This window comes from Phocoena sinus, chromosome 15, assembly GCF_008692025.1.
Source record: "Phocoena sinus isolate mPhoSin1 chromosome 15, mPhoSin1.pri, whole genome shotgun sequence".
NCBI lineage: Eukaryota > Metazoa > Chordata > Mammalia > Artiodactyla > Phocoenidae > Phocoena > Phocoena sinus.
In genome coordinates this window covers 70672556-70696443 of record NC_045777.1, presented here as the reverse complement: position 1 = coordinate 70696443, position 23888 = coordinate 70672556, and the positions used below count along the sequence as shown (strand labels likewise).

The following is a 23888-nucleotide window of genomic DNA, read 5'->3' as shown; positions in this document are numbered from 1 at the left end:
AGGGTTTCCAGGCCGAAGGGACAGCCCTTGCAGAGACACAGGGATAGGGACGTGGGGTGGGGGGCGGGTATGGAAGGCGGACGAGGGAGATGAATCTGGAGCGCAGTCTGTGCTAACCTGACCTCACAGCCGGATGCCAGGGCTGTGTCTGTGGTCGGAGCGCCGCTCTCTGAGGGGGCGGCCAGACCAGCAGAAGACTTGGCTGGGCTCCGTCGTCCAGGTCCGTTTTCTGCTCCTAGCCTGGGAAAGGACGGCGCCTTGGAAGAAGACGAGGATGAAGAGGAAGACTTGGACGAAGGCTCGGGGGCCAAGCGCCGGAGCATCGAGGTGAAAGCCCGCCAGGCCTCCCACACCAACTACCTGCTGATGAAGGGCTGCTGCGCCCCCGGCATCGTCAGCAACCGCAACCTCAACCCCAGCGACAGCATCGTGGTGAACTCCTGCCGGGTCAAGCTCCGGCTGCGCTGCACCCCGAAGCCCACCGGGCTCGGAGCTGCTGGTGAGTGCCCCCCCAGCTGCCCCACGGCCCAGACCTGGGGCTCATGGCCAGGCTCCCAAGGCCACGTGCAGCAGCCACCACTGACTGAGCCAAAGCGGAAAGCAAAGGAAAAGCCCTGCTGTCCGCAGCAGCCGGCACAGAGGGCGCGCGTCCTGAGTTGCCTGCTTGGGGAGCCCTGGGCTGTGCCCGCTGTGCGGTTAGCGCTCGCCACGGTCTCTTTGCCTGAGTGTTGTCTTTTGACCTCTTGCTGTGAAAGATGAGTACTCTGCTTACATTCATTATCTCTTATCTCCTTTACTTCCAATTTTTACACTTTTCTGAGTTCTTCTGTTGATTGCCTTTGAGACGATAATGACTTGCTTAAACCTCCATTCCCTGCACCCTTAATTTCTGGCAGTCTCTCCTTCCTTCACGTAAAATGAGAATATTAGGGCCTCGTCCCTGCACTTCTCTTCCCCCTTCCTACCCCTTTCCTGCTCTGTCTGACTTGCCTTTATTTTCACGTGTTGAGGTGTTTACCTTCACGACCACAGTCAGTATTCTGTGCTGTGTCAGGAGCTTGGCCCAGGCAAAAATGTGATGGCCTGTAGCCTGTGGTCTGAGCAGAGACACCTTATACAGGAAGCACCAGAAAGCAGCCGTGGCTGGTGTGAACAAAAGTCGGGACTCATGGAGGGGTCCCGGCGTATCTCACAGGGTCTGCGAGCTGTGGACATGGGAGCATCAGGAAGGGTGGGGCCCAGGCAGCCTGAGTGGAGGGCCACCCCGCTCGCTCCAGAGCTCTAGGGTTCTGGCTCTCAGACCCCAGCCCCACCTCTGAGCCCTTCCCTGTGAGTCTTGAACAAGAGAATCATACTGGCTCTGGGGATCGAGTGGGCTGCAGTCAAGGGCCCAGGGCGGCCTGTGTCAGGAACCCGACTGCCAGGGACCCAACCGTGTCCACCCAGAAGGCAACCCCTGGACATTTGGGGGAGCAGTGAGTCGGTGTTGGAGCATGACCTGCCTCGGCATCGCTTGTACACTGGTCTGGTGGGGGAGGGGCTTCTCAGGGCTGATTCTGGTCCTCCTGGTCTCCACAGTCACTTCTCTGGAAGAGCTGATGGTGGGAACCTCCTGCCTCCCTGACACATTCACCAGGCTGATAAACAGGCAGGAGGACACCTGCAGCTTGGAAGAGTTCGCCCACCAGCTGGCGCTATCTGGGTACAAACCCGGAGACGTGTCCGCCGCCCTGGAAGTCCAGGGGGCCATCGCAGCGGCCGGTTGCTTTGGGGTGGACAGGGTGGAGTTGAGCCGAAGGTTCTCCGCCTTGGCGAGGACAGATGGGGAGCGCTCCCGGACCTTCGCAGACTACGTCCAGGTGAGCAGTGCTCTCAGGCAGCCTGTGGTAGCCAAACCAGAAGTAGCAACTCACGGGCCAGATGCAGGCTGCGGGTGGGCTTGGCTTGGGGCATGTAGTGGAATTTTTTCAGAAGCTGGATTCGTTGTCAACATTGAAGACAGGAGATCTTGCCTGAAATTTTGCCAGCTTCTCCTGAACGTTAGAAGGTCTGGCCACTCTGGGCCCTGTTTCTTCAGCACAGCTGGCCGGAGCCCCCCCGCAAGCCATGGGCCTTGTCCTCCCCAGCTGTCTGCTGTCTCCAGGTACCCTGCACCTGGTCCACAGTACTCACCACTTCGTTAGCGCAAGTCCGCGTGCCTGACGCGCAATGAGGCCCAACAAGCCGAAACGTCGGAGTTTGGAGGGGAGAAAGGTTTACTGCAGGGCCCTGCAAGGAGACGGGTGGCTCATGCCCCAAAAAGCCCCGAGCTCTCTGAAAGGTTTTAACAAAGCATTTTTAAAGGCCAGGTGAGGGAGAGGGGTCTCAGGGTTCATGATCAGCTCGTGTACAGTTCTTTGATTGGCTGATGGTGAGGGAACAGGGTGGTGTCACAGGGGTTATTTAACATTGTCAGTCCTTAGGTGCCAGTAGGTCTGGGGACTGCAAATTTAAATTTCTTCCATTTGATGGGGTGGGGGGTGGGGGGGTCGGACCTCTGTAAAACAATTCAGGAAAGTGCACCAGGTACTGTTACCTGGGTACTTCAGAGAGGAGCTAAAGCAGAGGGTGTGGGGGAAAGGCCTGCCCCGCAAAGGCCCCGTAGGGTCCTGCTTGGTTACAGCTTTCCCTGCCCGGACCCATTTTCATCAGTGACCCTTGAACCCAAAGAATGTGAGAAGAGTTGGACCTTTTAGATCAAGTGCCCCGGGACCTGGCTTGCCCTCTCGCGTGTCAGTTGTCATCGATGTTGTGTGTTACTGATGTTGCGAGGTGCCTGCCTTGCTGTGTGTTCTCGGGGCAGCGGGTGGGGGGGGGGGGGGGTGGAAGTCGACACTTGTCATTATCAAAGGAGTTCTTACCCATACAGGAAATACAAGAGGGCTGTTGAGTACCTTTCACTTGGTGTTGGATTGTTCTGAAAACTCATGGTGCCTCTGGGGCCCTGGGAGGGAGGGTGAGGATTTTCCCCAGGCCCCGGTGCTGCAGCCCAGGCAGCGGATCCCACTGACTGCCGAGAGGCGAGGGGCAGGCGGCTCCCTCTGTTCCCTGGCGTCCAGCACAGGGCCCTAGTGGCGCATGTGCAGCTAACCCTCCCCAGACCCGCACGATGTGGGTGTGAGTCCTGCGTCCAGGCTGTGAACAGGGGCAGACTCCTTGAATCTTGACTTGTGGGTTTTTTAATAAAAAAGAAAAAGATGTTGGTGAATCCTTGTGTGCTGCCCAGAGTTGGTGCAGCTCGTAGATAAGAACAAGGACGTGGGAAGAGGGCATGCGTGGTGAACGAGGGAAGGAGTCGCTGTCCTTCACTTGGGAATAATTATGGCTTTTGCAGAAGAACTTGGTAACCCTCGGGGTGTTAAGTCTAGGAGGAGCTGGCCAGGCAGAAGGAGACTTGTAAGGTCACATCGGCTTTGAGGGCGCAGGCGGGGCCACCTGTCCTGAAGGAGCTGGGCTGGCGACTTGCTCAGAACGCTTAAACACCTCAGGCAGGGGAAGGGGGACCCCGATGACCCTGGGGATCCCTACGGACGCCGTGTGTCTCCTGCTTTTCCTAGGACCTCTTAGAGCAACAGCAGGTACTGGAAGTCGGCGGCAACACCGCTCGCCTGGTGTCCGTGGCCTCTGCCGAGCCCTGGCTCCTGCACTCAGTGCGGCTAAAAGACAAAGAGGAGGGCACTGACCCTCAAAGAGAAGATCCCCAGGCCAGACCCCCCGAGGGGCCTTCCAGCGAGGACGACCCCTCTGAGAGGCAGGCACCACCTTCTCAGGGCCCCCTGAACGCCAAGAGGCGTGCCAGCTGGGCCAGTGCAGATGTGGACAGCCAGGGAGGGGGGGCCAACCCCGAGAGTGCCCCGGAGCCCCCCACAAAGAGGCCCACACTCCAGGACGTGCGTTTGGCCCCCAGCCTGGGGCCCAGAGCAGAAGAAGAACCAGAAACCCAGGTGCCTGCCCTGCCCACAGCTCCTGAGGACACAGGCGTGAGGGAGCCTCCCCCCAGAGCATCGGAAGCCAGGCAGGAGGACCAAGAGGGTGTCGGGGTGCCCGGCTCCCCAGGCCGAGAGCAGCTGAGCTGTCAGGCCCAGCCTTCGGAGGGCCCTGAAGACCCCAGAGGTACCAAACCCTGTCCCACACAACACCTTCCCCCACCCGCCCATTCTCTGTCACGGGGCCCGATGGGCCGGGAACCTGCTGCAGCCACAAAAGGGGCCTCTACCTCAGCTTTTCACGGCCTCGACTTCGAGGGGGAAGCTCTTGCCTATTGACACTCGTATTTCCACTAGAGGGCAGAGGCCTCAGATGCTCCTAAGCCGACCTGTGAATCATCAGGACAGGGCGCTCTCTTGGTTCTGGAAAGAGGTGTTTCCTGAAGCATCCCTGTCAGGAAGCAGAAAGGGGAGGGCTCTGGCCTCCCCAGGGGCCTGGCAGGTGCCCCGTTTTCCTCTCCCATGCTCTAATCCTCTGGGATGTCTTTGCCCAAGGGTTTCACACCCCCAGCTCTGCAGTCAGGGCTTCAGGCGCTCGCCGCTCCCCGGGGCGGGGCGTCCTCGGGCCCTGAGCACAGCTACACACTTGCACCCTGCCACCTGTCCCGTGTTGTCCTGGGCATGCAGGCTTTGCCCGCTACGCCCCGCTGCCCCGGGGTGAAGGCTCTGAGGAGCGGGACTGCTGTTGCTTTGTTCACTGCTTTATCCCCAGACCCAGAAGGACTTGCGGGATGAATGAGGGAGGGAGAGATGGGCCTCACCTTCTTCAGTCTCCCACACCCTTTCTCTCTTGTCAGGTTTGGCGGACGGTTCTGCGGCCGGGGGCCTCTCCCAGGCAGCGTGGGAAAGGTGAGTGTGCTTCGGACTCAGGTGGCCTGGGCCGGGTGGGGGGGAGCGGTGAGGGCCTTGGGGGGTTGTCCCCAGGGTCCAAGATCAGTTATTACGTGAAGGTCTTTCACAGAGATCTGTGTGGCACAGGGGTCCGGGACACGGGAGGGACTGTTGGTCCCGCTCCCTGGGGGGCCAGGCAGGTGCTCCTTGCACGTGGTGGACGAGGGCCAGCAGCGCTGACTGCTGTAGCGCCCGGTCCGTCGGGAACAGTGGGTGTCACAAAAGCCTTTCTGGCGAGGGGGCGCCTGCCCCAGTGTGTACATCACCCTCAGGTTGGCGGGGCCGTGCTCTCCCAGCTTAGATGTCGCCCCCTGCCAGGGCCCAGTCATGCAGTCAGAGCCAAGTGTCCAGCTACCGTGGGCTTGTCTCATGCCGGGACCCTGTGTGTCAGACCAGTCACTGGTTAAGCTTTTAGCAGAAACCTTCTAAGGAAAGTGTGTCTGGAACCCCCATATACAGCACAGTCACTGGTTAAGCTTTTAGCAGAAACCTTCTAAGGAAAGTGTGTCTGGAACCCCCATATACAGCACAGAAGTAGAACTTTTGAGTACAGACCTGAGAACTTGGTCAGAAGGCGAGGCAGCCAGTGGCCTGGGTCCCGGGACCCCGTCTGTCCAGATGGGGGAGGGGGAGGTGGAAGAGCAAGAGGGAGACGGTCCCCAGCCCTGAGCCCCAGGCCAGGCGCCGGACCTCGCTGAGCATTGGTGTCCCATCCCCGGAGCTGGGACCACGCGAGCCTGACGCCCTCGTGCCCACCCCGCAGGGACTGTGAGAGCATCCGCTTCATCGGGCGCCCGTGGCGCATCGTGGACGGCCGCCTGAACACGCCTGTGATCAAGGGCATGATGGAGGGCATGCTGCACCACATCATGACCAGGCCCGGCGTGCCCGAGAGCTGCCTGCTGCAGCACTACGAGGGCGTCCTGCAGCCCCTCGCTGTGCTCGAGCTGCTCCAGGTGTGACTGGGCTCGGGGAGGGTCCTCATCGGGTCCCCGTCCCCCACTGCAGCTCCCTCTTCCTGGGTCTGGGCTTGAGTCTCAGAGGGCCAGGGTTGGTGGGCGCATTGGCTGAGCTCGAGGGTGTGGCCGCCACGTACAGGTTCGGCCCGCGGGGGTGCACTGGTCTCCTGGCAGCCAGCCAGGCTCCTCAGAAGAACCTCGGGCCCCGGGTGTCCCCCGCACTGCTTACTCCCTACCCCCCGTCAGCCCCACTGCCCTCTGAGGCTGCGGCGCAGGCTGAGCCCCACGCCCGCTTCTGTCCTCCTGCCTCTGGCCTCTGTGCCCTTCAGCGCTGCTGGCGCCCAGCCTCCCACATCCCCCACCCCTGCCCTGGGTTCCTGTCCCCAGGCCGTCCCTCACAGCACCCTTTCCCAGCCCCGAGCTGCTGCCCAGGCCTACATGTTGGCGTTCCCGGGGTCTTGCCTCTGACCCTCTCTCTAGACCAGGGCTCAGAGGCTCACAGGCCCACAGGGACAGGTGAGTAGTGAGTGACAAGCCCCCGTGGGTGGCAGGAGAGCTGGAGACGTGCTCGCGGCCTCCTGAGGGCAGCTCAGCCCAATGGCCGCCGTGAGCTCCGGCCCTGTGTGCCCTGGGCCTCCAGCTTTTCCACAGAAGTGGAAACGGGAAGTTCAGTGTGAAATTCCCCGCACTTTACAGCAGGTCTGGGCCAAACAGAACCCCATCTGGAAGCTGGCCTGCAAGCCCTACTCGACACAGGGCTGCTGTACAGAGGCTGGTCACGCGCTTCTCTCTCTTGCCCTGGGCTTTTGCCTAAACCCCCCTGGTCAGTCCCTACTCGTCTCTCAAGGCCAGGTTCAGGTGTTTGTTCTGGGAGCAGCTCCGGGCACAGAGGACGTGGTCCTCGAATGCCCCTGTGAACCGGTCTGTCTGTGTCATCTGCAGGGCCTGGAATCCCTCGGCTGCGTTCAGAAGCGCCAGCTGAGAAAGCTCCCGGCCGTCTCGCTCTTCTCTAAGCCGGCGGGCGGAGAGGCAGAGACGCCCCCCAGCCCAGGCAGGAGCCCCATGGTCTTCTACGAGCCCACGCTGGACTGCACGCTCCGCCTGGGCCGCGCCTTCCCCCACGAGGCCAACTGGAACAAGTGGGTCCACTTCTGAGCCTCCTGTCCCAGCGCCGGCCCTGAGGAGAGGATGTTCTCTCCTGGGGGTCCCACGTGTGCGGTGCAGCCTGGCGAGGTCAGGGCACGGGGGAGCCCTGCGTCCCGCCTGCTGCACGGACACACTGTGTGCCCAGCCTGCGGCCCTGCCTGTAGTTCCTGGCCTGGAACTCTGGAAGGAAGGCTGCCCGCCCGCCTGCTCCCAGGCCCTTCCAGGGCTGCCCCGAGGACTGTGCTTCGTCAGCCCGGGGCCTGGGGGAGAGCTTGGAGACACTGGTCCCGCCTGCTCTCCTCCTCGTGTTCCTGATCTCTCTGGAACCTGGGTTGTGGGGAGCGTCCTCCAAGGGCTTCCGAGGCGAGGCTGCCCAGGCCCCGAGCCTTCTGTAGGGACATCCACTGGCCAGTGAGGGGTCAGGAGCTGGGGGCCGTGGGGGTCTGCCCCATCCACACAGACCTCGCGTTCCAGATTCCAGCCACCCCGCCGCGGAGGACTCTCCCTGCTCCCTGGAAAGCCCTTGTGGCCTGAGGGGCAGGGCCTCTTGGGGCCGTGTCACGGAGCGGGGCTGGGTGCCCCACTGCCGAGGGCCCGGCATAGACTTGCTCCTCTCCAGGCGGCACCCCTGACCCCTGGGCTGGGGCTGAGCCTGCGACCTGCCCGCAGGCCTCCTGCCACCTAGGAACGGGGGGTCCCGGCAGGTTTGGGGTTTGTTTTGTTCTTTCAACCTGTTATTAAGAAAAAAAAATCCCCTGGCATGTATTTATATATTTTTTAATTAAAGCGAAGTAAAATGCAATTTGTTGTGTGTGTTATCTAAAGAATCTTTGATCCCCTGGGGGCTCCTTGTTTTTCAACCTCGGAACAGCCGGGAATAAGATGTTGCCTGTAAAACCAAAGAGTCGGGGTGCTGGGTGCAGCCTGACCGCCTGCGGCTGCCTTGGAAGCCCATCCTCCCACTCAGCTGGGCCCGTGCCTGTCCCTTGACAGGCGTCTGGCAGCACCCAATCCAGGGCAGGCCTGCCGGCCAATCGTGTCCCACAATGCCAGCAGGCCGCAGAGGTCTCAGGCCTGGGGCATGGATTTGGCCCGTGGCTGTTCTCTTTAGCCCACATTTCTTTTTCTGTTGTTTTTTTTAGTTTCCAACATTTTTTTAAAATTGGAGTTTTCACATTTTTTACAAATCCAGATCTCTGTCTTCTCTTGAAAGATGAGAAACCTGGTAACACTGCCTGTGACGGTCACACGTACGGGACCTGCCCCCCTAGTCACCGCCGCTGCACCCCCAGGCCCGGTCTCAGGCCCATTGCAACTCGTCTCACTCACAGCCTGCAGCTCCTGACCTGGCCCAGCTAGCGGCCCTGTGTTTCCATCCTCCCTCTGCCAGGCGCCTGGTCCCCGGGCCAGACTCCAGAGTGACGGGGCGGTGGGCAGGGGAGCGGGGCATGAGGTCTAGGGTCTTGAGGGTGAACCCCCCCTAGCACAGCCAAGACCTGGCCAAGTCTTAGCATCATTTTTACTCAAGTGTGGAAACCTAGCATTTGGGGGGATTTTCTGAGACCAAGTAGAATAGTGGATGTGATCTGCTTTGTAAACATGCTGATTATGTGGGAGTGCGCTGTGTGGCAGGAGCAAGGTAAGGTTGGTTTTTTAATTGAAGGATAGCTGATCGACAGTGCTGTGCCGATCTCTGCTGTACAGCAAAGTGTCTCAGTTACACACATAGAGACATTCTTTTTCTTATATTTTTTCCATTAAAGTTTATCCCAGGAGATTGGCTAGGGTTCCCTATGCTTTGTAGTAGGACTTTGTTTTGGGGATCCATTCTTTTTTTTTTTTTTTTTGGTATGTGGGCCTCTCACTGTTGTGGCCTCTCCCATTGCGTAGCACAGGATCCGCACGCGCAGGCCCAGTGGCCATGGCTCACGGGCCCAGCCGCCCCGCGACACGTGGGGCACGAACCCGCGTGCCCTGCTTCGGCAGGCGGCAGGCAGACCCTCAGCCACTGCCGCCACCAAGGAAGGAAGCCCTGGGATCCATTCCTGATGTTCACGTCTCAGGGCCTTGGTTTTCTCATCTGAGAAATGGGGATGGAATATCCCCCTCACAGGAGGGCCAGAGGAGTTGAACACCAAGGGCAAGCACAGCTCAGCCAAGTCTGTTTCCTCTCCTGTTCCCCCAGTCGAGGGACAGTTTGGGCATGTGAATGGGAGATGGGACATAGGGATGTGGGGTCAGCTCTTGATGCTGAAATCTCAGCCTCTGTGCACAGGTGCCAAATTGAATCTCGGAAACAGAGATTTGGGGGAAGCAGAAAAGAATAGCTTTATTGCTTTGCCAGGCAAAGGGGGACACAGCAGGCTCCCTCCCTGAAAAACTGTATCATGTCCCAACCCGGGAGGATTTGATGAGTTTTATCAATGTTTCAAGGGTGGGGTTGCTGTTAAGATTAGGGTGTGTGCAGGGCTTGCACTCCTCTGATCTGGTCTCAGGTAATCTTGTTGATGAGCTTCTCTGGTGTGAAAAATGCTGACATCTTCCATTTGTTGGGTTTTCATTCTATAATAAATAGCTTAAAGACACTGATATGTGTATCCCCTGAGGTGGAACCAGGACCCTGCCCCCAGGCTGCACTATTGTTTCTTGGCTGCCCCTCCCTTGTCTTTGCATCCCTTTCCTTCCCGGATTAGTGACTGTTCCAATCTGCCCTTTGGAACTCAGGGAAGGTCATGGAGGCTGGAGTCTGTTCCCTACAAGAAACAGGGGACACGGGACTTCCCTGGTGGTCCAGTGGTTAAGACTCCGTCCTTCCCCTGCAGGGGGTGCGTGTTCAATCCCTGGTCGGGGAACTAAGATCCCACATGCCGCGGGGTGCAGCCAAAAAAATAAAGAAAAAAGAAAAAAAAAAGCAGGGGACAGAAAAGCTTCCGTGCCCAGGAGCCCCACAGGGTCCTGCTCGGTTTCATTACTCCTTTTTACTTAACATAAACCATGAGTCAATCCATTCTCTTTAAACACTTAAAACATTACAGATATGATTTAAGCCTCCAGGCTGCTTTCTCCTTCAGGCCTTTTCTCTTCATTTACATACCTTTTACGCTCCCCTACCCCCGAGAAAACATAGACCTGTGATGACACTTTACATAGTGACACCGCTCCGGCTGTTCACCCTGCAGTGTCCCTGGCTCATCTGTATCCGCACGTAGAGAGCTACACGCTACGTAATCGCTATGGTAGGAGCCCTGGCACTGAGGTCCTGATTTTATTCCCTCTTCACTGAAATTGCTTCCTGGTTTCCCCCACTGAGCATCCTCTCGGCTGCCTTCTCAGGATCCGCCTCCCTTCTTCCTGGAGCTCAATCAGATCTCGTTCAGTCTGCCGCTGCTGCCAGCCTCCTCCCACGTCCCCTCCCTTCCCTTGCAGCCTCATTTCGCCCAGGGCCACCCAGGACCTTGGGCTGTGAGCTCTGTCCTCTGACTACCTGACCACCCATCCTTCCCTTGGGCCCTTGACCCACTTATGCCGGGGACTTTCCAGATGTGCATGTGCATATATGTGTTGTGTGTGTGAAGTATGTGTGTATGTGTGTACATGTGTGTGTGTGCACACACACATGTGATCTCCCTGCTTAGTGTGGTCTCACTGCCCACACTGCCCACTGCCCAATGTGGGTCCACCCACCCAAGGAGTAGAATTCAGCCCTTGTTGAATTTTAAAAAGAACCTACTAAAAATAATTATTAATTAATTAAAAAGAACATACTGGTTACCAAAGGGGAGAAGGAGAGGGGGAGGGACAAATTGGGAGGTTAGGATTAACAGATACAAACAACTATACATAAGACAGGTAAGCAGCAGCAAGGATTTACTGTGTAGCATAGGGAATTATACTCAATATCTTGTAATGACCTATATGGAATATGGAAAGAAAAATAAAGACACGCAAAAACCCCAAAAAACGAATCACTAGGCTATACACTTGAAACTAACACAATATCGTAAACCAGCTATACTTCAATTTACAAAAAAAGAACCTACCCGTTCACCTTGTGTCCCCACCGCATGGAGTTTCTGTGACAGTTGTGAAGCCACCTGACAGCGCAGGCAGATGCTAGCGGAGCCCCTGGACCGCAGCGCGGGGAGGGCACCGCCTTCAGCCGGCTCCTCAGCCAAGTTCCAGTGGTCACCAGCAGGTGGCAGCAGCAGCCCAACATCTCCGTTTCCTGCTGGTTCATCTGGGTCTCCAGATGTCTGTAGCTCGCTGTCTATCCACGTTTAAGGTTGAGATCAACAAAAGCTTGCTGGGGTCGGGGGGACTTGGCCACAAAGATGATGATAAAGTGACAACATTTTCAGAGCACTTGCAATGTGCCACGCTGCTCTCCACACTTCACGCATATTAACTCTTGGTCTCACAACAGCCCTAAGTATGTCCAATTAATATACCTATTTCACGTATGAGGAAACCAAGGCACAGGAAGTAAAATAATTTCTGCAGGTTGGAAGCTAGTAAGTGGATCTGCTGGCTTCCCAACTCAGGCCGTCCAGCCTCAAAGCCCTCCCCCTTGACAGTTCTTTCTAGGGATGGGGTTTGCTTTGGGATGGGCAGCCAGCATGGTGCTGAGAGACCCACAAAATGGCAGAATGCAAAATTCCTTTTCTGGGAACATCACTTTTTAAGAGGAAACCCCTCACGCCTGTTGCCACTATAGATGAAGGAAGATCCCCAGCTGCCCCACAGTGTGAGCAGCACGGTGCGGGGGACGGGGGTGTCTCTTGCTCCATTCACAGACTTCAAGGAGGCCCCTATTTTCACTTTCATGTCCCATTCTGGGCCATTTCCAAGTCCCAGGGCAAGTGGGTCCCTCCTGGTTTCAGTCCCCTCCCTCCCCTCTGCCCACTTCTTTGTCAGTCACAACTCTGCCTTTGACTGATTCATTCATTCATTCTTTCAGCATTTGTTGAGCACCTGCTATGTGCCAGGCACTATGCTAGGCTCTGAGACGGTGGAGTGGATAAAACAGACAAAATCCCTGTGCTAGTGGGACAGACAGTAAATATGATAAGCAAGTAAAAGACATATGTTAAAAGCACAATAAATGTTATGGAAGGGGCTTCCCTGGTGGCGCAGTGGTTGAGAGTCCGCCTGCCGATGCGGGGGACACAGGTTCGTGCCCCGGCCCGGGAAGATCCCACATGCCGCAGAGCGGCTGGTCCCGTGAGCCATGGCCGCTGAGCCTGCGCGTCCGGAGCCTGTGCTCCGCAACGGGAGAGGCCACAACAGTGAGAGGCCCGCGTACCGCGAAAATAAATAAATAAATAAAATAGATTTAAAAATGTTATGGAAAATAATAAAACTAGGTCTGTGGGGTGCTGCAGTTTTGAGTAAGGAGACTAGGGTGGATCCCACTGCGAAGGTGACATTTGAGCAAAAACTTGACTCTGCTTGTCTTCCATTCATGTGTTGATGCTTCTTGACTGCAGGTGACCCCTGTCCCCTCCCCTTCATTGTGGAGAGTTTATATGCCTTTCTCCTTTGTTCTTGGTGTCATGATCTCCCCGGAGGGGAAGTACACGCGCTCACTCTGCCATCACCCACGGAAGGCCCGTTCTGGGTTTTGTTTTTGTTTTTTTTCAGCCGTGCAGTGCAGCATATGAGATCTTAGTTCCCTGACCAGGGATCAAGCCCGCACCCACTGCAGTGGAAGCATGGAGTCTTAACCACTGGACTGCCAGGGAAGTCTCCTGTTCTGGGTTTTGATGGTGCATCTGGAGGGACCACAGTTGGGGTGGGTTGTGACGGGCTATCCTGCATGCAGTGCCGGCAGCAGCCCAGGCAAACCGAGTCCCCAGATGGGTGGGAGGAGGGGGGAAGAGGCTCTCCCTCCAACAAGGGGCCAAAAAGGAGCCGAGGATGCAGAGTGGAGAGCACGGACTCCGGGTGACTGGGCGAGTCACTGCCCCTCTGGGCCTCTGTTTCCCCAGCAGTAAAATGAAGGGCTGGGTCCAATTTGCACCCTCTCCCTTCTTCCCAAAGTAGATGGTCCGGGACACCCAGAGAGCAGCCGAGGCTGAGACTTTGCAGTAACTGATGGGGAAATGTCTGGAAGCTAGAGTTCTTGGGTTCTTTAAATCCTAGTACAGGGCAATGTCAGCTTCCGGGTATTTCTCTGGGAAGGAGACTGGAGAAGGGCTGGGTCCACAGCACTTTCCTCATCTGACCCAGAGGCCAGCTGAAGGTGATGGCAGAGAAGCACATACACATTTAATGTCCCTGTTCTCATCCTCCCTTTTCATCCCCAGAGTCAGCCAAGAGGCTGATTCCTGCCCCACATTACAAAAGAGGAAACTGAGGTTCAGAGACAGCGAGCGACTTGCCCAAGGTCATTCATGATACATGATGGAGCCTGGTCCACAGGTCCCTTTGAATGTGCTCCTTCCTTGGGATGGGAGGACAGTCCTCACTGCAGGGATGAGATGAGAATACTGTCTACTACAAGTGACAAACCCATCTCAAACATGCTTAAGCAAAAAAAGGAAACTTACAGCTCATTGATTCAGTCAGGATAGGCTGGGTTATGCTGTGGTAACAATCAGCCCCCAAATCTTAGCAGATTAGAATAAAAGATTTATTTCTTGCTCACAATACGTGTCCATCACAGGTGAACTAGAAGTTCTGCTCCACATCTCCCCACTCGAGGCCCCGGGCTGAAGGAGAAGCCACCATCTCACACATCACTGGTCACAGTGGCACAGAGGAACACTCTGAAGGGCATCACGACTGTCAGTTCAACGCTCTGGTCCAGAGGTGAGACTTACCACTTCTGCTCACCACTCATTGGCCAGTCCCGGTCATGTGGTGCCATCTGACCACAAGACGGGGCAGAAGGCCAAGAGCTGGAAATACTTGGTGAACAGTATGACTTCCATACTCGTGTACCTCAAAAGTCCAGGGGGAATGTAGTTTCAGGCATGGCTGGATCCAGGAGCTTAAGAGGGTATTACCAGGAGTATACGCCCACTTCCCAGCTCTGCTTTCCAGTGTGTTGGCCTCATATTAGGTGAGCTGTTTCTTCCTGGTGCCCCCCTCCCCGGTCCCACCACCCAGCAGCTCCAGGCTCAGTCTAGCCCTGCAGCTGAGCAGTCCCAGCAGGAAAAGCGTACGGACCAGCTTGGTCACACATCTGAGCCTGAACTGGCCCTGAGGCCGGGAGGATAGAATACTCTCTTGGCCAGGCCTGGGTCACTCCCAGAGCTGGGGTCAGCTACCCCAACGATGCTGTGAGGGCAGAAGCACAGGCACCCACAGGTGTTTGCTGAGAGTTTCTTCGCCCCTGACCTAGGTGCCTTCCAGCAGAGCAAGGTGAGGACAGCTGGACTTGGGAACAGGAGCCCAGAGTTCAAGTTCTGACTCTGACATTTAATTCAGTGTGTGACCTCAGGCAAGTCAGCGGCCCCTTCTGCACCTTCATTTGTCAGATGGATATCCTGCCCCTTGGAGCCTGCAGATGGAAAAGGGCTGGGTCAGGAACAGAATGTGGCATCCTCCTGCCTCTGAAGACAGGGTCATTAGCAATTCTGGCCTGGACTCTGGGTGACAGGGAACTGCCTTCCCCACCCCCATGTGTTCAGGGCTCAGTCACACCTCCAGGCCTTCGCTCAAGCTCTTCCCTCTGCCTGAGTAGCTGGTGCCCCTAACAACTCCTATTCACTTTTCAAAGCCCAACAAACACCACCTCCTCCCTGAAGCCCCCCAGGGCCTTCCTGCTGCCTGTCTGGGCTCCAACCCGTGGTGTGCCGGGTCTGCCTCATACCAGCTAGGAGAGTTGATTGTAAACATCTCTTCCAGCCCCATGTTTAAAGCCATCAAGTTGGTAGCTTGAAATTGACTGTGGTAAAAGTGTTCACACCATGGAAATAAGCAAACACTGCAAATCAGGCTTTATTGAGGGCCCACTAGGTGCCTGACGGGGGCAAACGAAAGAGGTGAACAAAAGAGGCAAAGTTGTTGCCTTCATGGAGCTTAGGTTTGATATTTCATCCTTGTCTCTAGCAACTGTTTATCTCCATCCATCTACCCAACTGCTCTTCCTTCAAGCATTTTACCATCCTTTTATCCATCCATCCACCCACCAATGTACTCACTTGTCCATAAATCGTCCATCCACCCCGTCCTACTAATCTGGCCTCCCAGGTGGGCCAGTTCCTGTCTCCGTTCTGCACCCACATTTATGAGCTGGGTCCCCTTCAAAGACAGAGCTGGTGAGGAGCCACGTCTGGCCCAGGCCAGAGCCCCATCCCCCCAACCCCCGGCCTGGCAACAGCCAGTGTCCCAGGTGTCCCCTCCCCCTACTCCCTGGCCCAGAGCTGTGTGTGCTGGAGAGAGAGCTGAGCTGCTTCCACGGGGAGCCTGGGGCTCACGGGGTGCCTGGAACCTGTGGCCTCCTTGAGGGTGTGAAAACCACAGCACACCTTGACCCAAGCGTCTCCAGGGTGACGGTGGGGGATGGTGAGGGCTGCTCACACCTGCAGGAGCTGTGGTTTCACACTTGAGCTCCCATCCGAGCCTCACGCCTTGATCCCAGGTTAACAGTCCCACTATTAAGACCATCAATGTTCTAGAACTTTCAGAACCAAAGAATCCTGTGTTCTCTCAGTGACTTCTTCCAACATCCCCTTTTACAGAAGAGTCACAGAGAAACCATCAGCAGGGTCGACAGCTGAGCCCTCGTCCAAAAGCAGAGACAAGCCAGGGCTTCAGGCATCACCTTGCATGCAGCCTGGCCTTTGGGGAGGACCACAGGCCAGGCAGGTCCAGGCCAGGGTAGGGATTCCCCTCAGGGCTCTGAGAGCCCGCGGTTGAATCAGACTCTGCTACTTTAACCCTGCTTCACGGCCTCGAAAAAGCAGCCTCTAAAGGTGAGCACCCTTAGGAGGAAAATGATCTCTTTTCTTTCTTTCTTTTTCTTTTTTCCTTTTTCAAGTATGAGTTGTACGCAACATGCAGCACCAATATCGAGCTCCTGTCCGGAGCTGACGTTCAATAAGGTGCCTTCAAAACGTCACGAAGAAGTATTTTCTTAGCATCTTAAATTCACATTTCAGCAGTTTCTCCGACAAATCATCAAAAAGAACTTGACTTCCTCCAATCCCCCAGGATAAGCAAGGAAGATGCCAGGGGATCAGGACCACCGTGTCATTGCTGCCGAGTCCGGCCAGTGTGAGTGCCAAGGGGAGTGTCCTCTCGTTGTATCCCAGCACCTGCATGTACTCAGTAAATGTGCTCAATAAATATTTCTGGGGTGCATAAAGGGAACAACAAAATGGGCAGCAGGAGGCAGAAAAAGCAATCTTGGTTGGTGAGGGGCTGATTCTAAGAAACTAAGCTGATTTTAAACCTGGAATCCCCCAAGTGCCCCTCTGCAGGGTGGGACAGCCCGCAGGTACCTGGGCTGTGTCTGGTTTCTCACTCCCACCCACCTCCAGCACAAGCCTTGGTCCAGAAGGAAGGAAGCTGACGTTTATTGAGAGTCTGGGCTGCACACTGTACATGGGCGACCTCTCCAATTTCTCCCCAGGGTAGGTCAGGCCGCCCCCATTATTAAGACAGGAAACTCCAGCCCAGAGAGGGGAAGTGACTCACCCAAGGTGGCACAGCCAGGAGGTGTCAGAGTCAGGATTCAGACCCAGGTCCACTGGCTCCCCCCAAAATCTTCCCACCCCCAGGGTCACTGTGGGCTCACTTGGTCCCCTTCCCCTCCCCCTGAAAGGCGATAAGGAACAGTCCGGACTTTGTGCGGCTCTGCAGGCAGGACCTGGGGAGCTGGGCTTGGTGCCTGTCCCAGGCAGTGCCCTGGTCTCGGCACGTGACCCGGGGGTCACCCACGTGCCTCGGAGGGAGGGAGGCTGTCATCACGTGCCCACAGACACACGTGCGACTCACATTCGCGCACGCAGGAAGCTCACGTCGGCACAGACACACGAGTGGCCTTGGGAATATGGCAGAACCACGGCCAAGCTCCGTGTCCACAGGCACGCAGGCTACTCACACACGCAGCCACGCCAGTGGGCACCTGAGCCCCGGACACGCACTGTGAACACCAGGCTCAGGGGCCCCAGCCGGGAGACCAAGGGCTGCAGGCCTCTTCACACCTCAGCCCAGGTGACCCTGTCCGTGGCTCGTGGCTCAGTGGCATGGCCAGCTCTGGACGGCCAGTCAGCCTCACTAGCTGGCCTGGGGCCCAGGCCCTGCAGGTGGAGGGGCCATGACCACCCACTGGCGGAGGTAGCTCCTGGGGGGCCCTTCGTCCCTGGGGCTACTGAAGTCATGCTCCACGGGGCTGCCGCAGTCAGAGTCCACAAAGCCGCTGTCAAACGTGTCCATGTCCAGGCCAGCTGGGGGTGAACCTGCCTCGCTGTCCGACACCCCTCGGGGCGACCTGCCATCCCAGGGCGGCCCGGGGGCCCAACCCTCCTCATGCAGCTTTATCCTGCCAAGGAGGCTGCCCAGGGGGTCCCCCGGCCCGGCAGGGCCACTGGCTGAGACGCAGCCACAGGATAGGACTGTGGCCCCCGTGCCCGGAAGCGAGTCCTCCGTGCCCGGGCCAGGCTCCAGGCCGGTGTCCAGGTTCAGGGCTGGGTAGCCGTCATCCCCGCAGGTGCAAGGCCAGGTGCACAGCCCCTCTCCGTCCACCACGGTCACCGTGTCGATGGATACCAGGCCGTACGGCCGGTCCCTCTCCTGGCTGTGAGCTGAGCTGTCCAAGCTGCCAGCAGTGGAGTGGGCTGGGCCCCAGGAGCCCGGCTCAAGCACCCCGTCGGCTTCCACCAGGTCTGGGGGCTCTGGCAGCTCTATGGGCACCAGCCCCTTGGCTGCAGTCTGCGGTAGGCACTGGCTGTGCATCTCCAGGGACAAGGGCACCCCTGGACTCCAGGATCTCAGTTCCAGGCTGGAAGCAGTGAAGGGGGTGCCCACCCATTTCTGCGAGAGAGAAGAGGAGGGAGAACCATGGATGGGATGGGGGACAAGGGGTGGCGGGGGAGCATATCAACAGACAGACACAGAGACAAGACAGACAGCAAGAGAGAAAGAGGGCTTCCCTGGTGGCACAGTGGTTGAGAGTCCACCTGCCGATGCAGGGGACACGGGTTCGTGCCCCGGTCTGGGAGGATCCCACATGCCGCGGAGTGGCTGGGCCCGTGAGCCATAGCCACTGAGCCTGCGCGTCCAGAGCCTGTGCTCCACAACGGGAGAGGCCACAACAGTGAGAGGCCCGCGTACCGCCAAAAAAAAAAAAATAATAAAAGAGAGAAAGAGACAAAGACTCCAGAAGATAAAGAGAGAGATGGGGGTGGGGGGAGTTGAGCACCGTGCCGTGTCCCTATCCAGGAAGAGTCCCTGTCACCGTCCCGGCCTCCCTGGGCCTCAGTCTCCCTGCCTGCAGCAGGGAGCTACGGCCCTCAGCAGCCTGCAGGCGCAGACAGTCCGCTGCTCAGTGGCCTGGGGTCTGTATGGGTGCGGGTCCAAGACTCCCAAGCTGTGGGGACGAGGGGCGGGAGGCCCTGAGAGCTGAGTGACAGAGCCCTCACCAAGCCTTCTGCTTTATGTCCTCGGGGAGATTTCTCAAAACCACGCATTCTTCTGTTTGTGTCCTCACTAGAGTGGACACATGACCAGGGAAGAAGCCCCAGTTCTTCTGGTCACGGCTGTGTCCCCAGAGGCTCACACAGTGCCTGGCACACAGTAGGCACCCAATAAATGTATATTAACTAAATGAACGAATGGAGTGAATCAAGGACCAGCCACTCAGAATAGATAAGGGCTGTGGGGTGACAATGGACTGAGGCAGCTGTCCCTAAACTTTAAGGATCCCCCTGCCCTCACCTGCCAGGGGTCCCACTCATGACACAGGGTCTCCATCCAGTTGGCAGAGAAAATCCCTGAGAACCAAAATCTCCCAGTTTTGAGCCTACTCCATCAGAAAACTCCTCTCAGAACCCTGCTGAGGCCACTACCACTGATTTGAAGTCACTTCTCAGCTGTGTGGCCTTGAGCCAGTTACTTACCCTCTCTGTGCCTCAGTTTCTGCATCTGTAAAATGGGCCTGCTAATAGTCCCCACTCCACAGGGTGGTTGTGGGGATTAAATGATAAATTAAATAACATCTGTGGCGCTCCTAGCAGAGTGCCTGGTGCACAGCAAGTCCTGTAAGAGTATTGGTAAAACAAACACAAAATAGATGTGATATTTGAGCTTCAGGGAAAGTGCAGAGGAAAGAGGAAAGGGTTTATCCAATGTGGGCTGCAGCCTAGGCTCCTCCCCTGCCCGGCTCTGAGCCTCAGTCTCCTCGTGGTTCCCCTGGGATGGTGGAGCACACCCTCCCCACTTGCAGGGGCTGCTAAGAGGATGAAAGGGTGGAGGTGAGACAGCGCTCAGTGAGTGCCAGGCAGATGGCATGTCGCACTTCCTGACTTCCAGACTCTGCTGGAACAGATGGGTCACCACATCCTCTCTGCGGTGACTGCCGCCACCGGGTGGGTGGTGGTAAATAGGCACAGAGAACCCAAGGGCGATGGCGCTGGTAGCGGGGGTTGGGGCCTAGATGGGGCTGGTGTATTTTGCAGGCAGGGCCATATCCTTCCCAGAAGCTGCTCCCTCCCCACCTCCATAGCAAGGGCTTCTACCGAAGGACCAGGAGGCCACTTCGTGGCTCAAGGGACCACCTGGCTCACCCTCTCTCCCAGTTTGGTTCCTTGGGCTGGGAAATGCTGCAGGATTTTGTTTAATTCTTATGCCAACTCTGCCCCACTGGAATTATTTCCTGCACTTTGCATGTGCAGAGACTGAAGCCTGGTTCCAGCCCGGGTCGGGGATCTGGGTGCCCCGGGCCTACAGGGTGGGTGGGGCTGGTGGTCTAGATGTGTGGGTGGAAGCAAGCTCCCAGAGTGTGAGAGGCTCCCAGGGGCTCATCATGTGTTGGGGACACTCACCTTGAAGTCTCCACTGTGGCCCATGTACAGGGGCTGGAAGAAGGGCTCTGGGCTGGGCACCTGCACCCACACATTTTTCCACAGCCTGGAGGGCAGAGACGAGGTGAGCCTCCCGCATCTCCCAGAGGGCAGCCGGGCCTCCCGCTCAGATGCTCCCCAAATGTGTCCTGCGGGAGGCTCAGAGCCTCCAAGACACACCCAGGCCCCTCCCTTCCGCCCCACTGCCCCAGGCCTCAGTTTTCACATCTGTAAAATGGGGCAGCGAGTCTCCTGAGGGTGCTCCGAGTTTAAGGGCTTGGCTGCCTATTCTCTGCTAAGCCAGTGCTGGCCCCTGAGCCTTGACTTCCTCCTCCACCACGAGGGATGAGCCAACAGCCAATTCCATGGGGCTGTAGGGAGGGGTCAGGAAGTGTAGGCACAGCACCAGGCACCCCAGCACCCAGAGACTGGTCTGCAACACCCTCTGTGATTCGCAGGCTTCTCTGCCTTGAACAGGGTATGCAGGGCCCCCGCCCAGTGTCTGCCACTTAGCAAGGGCTCAGCCTCAGCCAGTAGCATGCACGAAGGCCAGGGGAGCTTAGGTTTTATCAATATTTTTAATCAGCATCAGCCCTTCTCTCGATGGCCACGTTCAGCAGAAACCCAATACATAAAGAGATAAAAGCAAAGCCTCTGGTTTTGAAGCAGGACTGTCAGGGGGGTTATTCCACCAGCCCTTAACCCCCACCTGGCGGCCCCTCCTGACCCTCAGGACTCAAAGCTTAAAATTCACTGGACAAGATCACAGCTGAGGTCACTGTTACGAGCACAGGTCGAAATTCCTTCTCCTCCACTTCACTGCTGTGTGACTTTGGGCAAGTTCCTAGACAGCTCTGTGCCTCAGTTTCCCCATTTGTCAAATGGGAGTAAATGCCGTGTATCGAGCTCATATGGCTGCTGTGAGGGTTAAGCATGTGCTCTACACGGTGCCCAGTTTATTATCACCATCACTGTCATTACTATTGTCATGGTGACAGGTGTGTCCTCCAGTTCTGGCCCAGGCGGAGCCCCTACCTGCCACCCTGTTCCCTGGCCTCACCTCCAAGCCTGGTGGATCTTCAGGCCTAAGATGACAGGGATGAGGCATACGATGACCAAGATGAGAAGCAGTTGAGGGTACAAGTCTCCCTTTATCTCTGGGAAGGAAGAAAACACTGGGTGAATTTGACCAACCTCTACGAGAGGCCACCTGGGCTGGGTGTGGAGGGCGCTGGGTCTGGGCTGGAGTGGAAGTGGGTGGGAGGGCTGCTGGTGCCTCGCGGTGGGATGGACCTGGCTTCAACTCCTGCTCCCACCCCGACCCTAGGCAAGCGATTTCATCTCTCTGAAACTCAGTTTTCTCATCTGCAAAATGGGGATAATAATTCCCACTTCACAGATACATTAGGAAGATCAAAGGCCCCGCCAGGAGAAGCACCTGGCACCCAATGCAGGGCCTGGCAAGCAGGGGCCCCAGAAATGCTGTGGAACAGCTACAAGGGGTGCATGACTGAGCGGGTACCTTCCAGCCGCGCTGAAAATCTCAGGGCTCAGGGCCGCTGCACTAGGACAAGATTTAGTACAAGGAGTGGGCGTCCATCCCTGCTTCACATCTTACCTTCTGGCTGGGTGTGGAAGACGACCGGGTCACTCCACTCGCTCCAGGTCCCCTGGAAGGAGGAGCCAGGCTGGGGCCCTGCCCGCACCTGCAGCTGGTAGCTTGAGCCTTTGTGGAACTCCAAGGGCAGGAGAGAGACGCTTCTCGAATCCACTGAGATCAGCTTTCTCCCTGGACTCTGCCAACCCAGGGAAAGGATGCGCTGGGTTAGGACCGCCCAGGCCAGCCCCCGCCTCCAGCAGAACCACCCTTTACCAGCCCCCAGGAAAGGGGTGGAGTTTCTCCTGGCAAGTCTCCACCCCCTCCACAAGAGTCAGTCTGAGCTCTGGCCACTCCGGTGTGGGCAGCACAGAGCCGCGGGCGCTGCCTTGGCCTTGCCTGTGATACAGTGCTTTGGTCGCTTTCTCTCTGAGCCCAGCTCAGTCACTCACAGCCCCACAGGGGACCCTGCCTGCTGGGCCTGGGAATGTCCCGGGAACAGCAGTGGCCATTCCTGGGCATGTTTAGCTGGCAGCATTCCAGACTTCGGACGCTTCTGTAATTCTTCAACAGTGGCTATTTTCAACAGTGGGCATTTCTGGGCGTCTTTAACTACAGGCGTCTTAGCAATGGGTACCTCTGGAAGTCTTCCACTGGGGATGGTCTAAACTATGGCATTTATGAAAATCTTAAACTGGGACCATTCTAAAGGATGGATAATTCTAGAACACTTCAGCTGTGACTGTTCTAAATAGTGGGCCATTCTGGAACTCTCCAACATTCTAAACAAAGAATGCCTCTAGAAGCCTTCACCCCGCCCCAGTCCTCTGAGGGTCTCACCAGAGCCCAGGGGTCTCCGAGCTTCCTGTACCGCAGCTCATACTGAAGTTTGCCCTTCAGCGCGAAGAAATTGTAATCGGAGCTCCAGGAGACGTCATAATGTCCGGAGAAGGTCACCGTCACATTGAAAGGGGGAGATGGCTTGACTTAGAGGAAAAAGCCAGAAAGATAAAATGGGACGAGGTTTTGCAGCAGCTGAGAATCATGCTCTCCTTGACGAGATCAAGACTAATGACCCTGAGTGACTTGGGGTAAAGCATCCCCTGCCTCTGGGCCTTAGTTTACTCATCTGAGAAATGAGAGATTTAGATGAGTCTAAAGTGGGGGTGCTACGACTCAGGGGGGCAAGAATGCAGACTGGCGTGGCCGGGGAGCAGGGGGAAACCAACGACACCCACTCATTCTCCATTTCTTTTCTAAATGATGGCATCATTTTCTTTTTACGCGGGCCTCTCCCTCTTGTGGCCTCTCCCGTTGCGGAGCACAGGTTCCAGACGCTCAGCCTCAGCGGCCATGGCTCACGGGCCCAGCCGCTCCGCGGCATGTGGGATCCTCCCGGACCGGGGCACGAACCCGCGTCCCCTGCATCGGCAGGCGGACTCTCAACCACTGCGCCACCAGGGAAGCCCGCATCACTTTCTTTTAAACTCTAGCTTCCTTGAGAAGTCAAAAGACTGTAATTAGCATCATGCTAATTAATTAGCACCAATTATGCTAATGATGGAAGTTACCACCTCTGAGTGCCTGCCGGGCTGCTCTACAGCGAGCATTTTGACGCCCGCAGGGGCCCTGAGAATTCGATGTGACTGTTGTCATCTCCCAGACATCTTCTGGAAAGTGCGGGAGCAGAGATCTGGGCCACAACACCACGCCCTCCTGGGCTCTGTGATCCGGCTTGCCATATGCCCCTGTCTTGGGGATCTTAGCTCCTTGGGACAGAGGTTTTGTTCTCCAGGTCAGTGCTGTGTCCGCAGCTCCTAGGACAGAGCCGGCACACAGCAGGCCCTCAAGAGATACTTGTTAAACCAACAAATGAACCTTCCAGGGATTCCAAAAAGGAACTCTGAGGCTACGGACGACTCAGCACCAAGGCCTGCGATGGGAGGCTGCGGCGAGGGCTTTATTGTCATTGCTATTTCAGCCATGGGTCCTTGGGGACTGGAATAACTGCTAAGCCCTCTCCTATTTTCCCCAGGCCGACGGAGACCTGGTTTTCCACTTCCCTGTACGTCCTGGGCTGGGTGGTGAGGACCAGAGCTGGGGATCAGGGATGGGGTCAAGGATGGGGGCCCAGAGCCCAGGAGGGGGAAGGGAGTAGAACACTGCCCCCTGGCTTCAGGCCCTGGCAGGGAGGGGGAGAGGGAGGGCGCCAGAGAGAAATGGGACTTGGAGCCACCCTGTGAGATGGAGGGGCCGTGGA

General features: G+C 57.0%; 2 protein-coding genes across 7 annotated transcripts in view; one reads left to right on the top strand and one right to left on the bottom strand.

The window, feature by feature from the left end:
- Positions 1 to 7823, top strand: part of GTF3C1 (general transcription factor IIIC subunit 1) — a 72517-nt gene extending 64694 nt beyond the window's left edge. The window contains exons 32-37 of the mRNA XM_032604117.1: positions 240 to 499; positions 1579 to 1859; positions 3597 to 4152; positions 4823 to 4874; positions 5680 to 5872; positions 6818 to 7823. Coding sequence (XP_032460008.1) covers positions 240 to 499; positions 1579 to 1859; positions 3597 to 4152; positions 4823 to 4874; positions 5680 to 5872; positions 6818 to 7030 — 1555 coding nt within the window. The 3' untranslated portion in view covers positions 7031 to 7823. The remainder of the gene's footprint in view (positions 1 to 239; positions 500 to 1578; positions 1860 to 3596; positions 4153 to 4822; positions 4875 to 5679; positions 5873 to 6817) is intronic.
- An 8706-nt stretch (positions 7824 to 16529) lies between these two features.
- The window catches only part of IL21R (interleukin 21 receptor), a 58370-nt gene continuing 51011 nt past the window's right edge, over positions 16530 to 23888 (bottom strand). For 4 of the 6 annotated variants that reach the window (XM_032605014.1, XM_032605012.1, XM_032605011.1 and 1 more), the window contains exons 5-9: positions 22469 to 22614; positions 21650 to 21827; positions 21092 to 21188; positions 20014 to 20098; positions 17249 to 18004 (exon numbers count right to left, since the gene is read on the bottom strand). In XM_032605014.1, the coding sequence (XP_032460905.1) occupies positions 17249 to 18004; positions 20014 to 20098; positions 21092 to 21188; positions 21650 to 21827; positions 22469 to 22614 (1262 nt within the window). Of the gene's footprint in view, positions 18005 to 20013; positions 20099 to 21091; positions 21189 to 21649; positions 21828 to 22468; positions 22615 to 23888 lie in introns of all 6 variants that reach the window. The other 2 variants (XM_032605009.1, XM_032605015.1) reach the window with 1 other exon arrangement.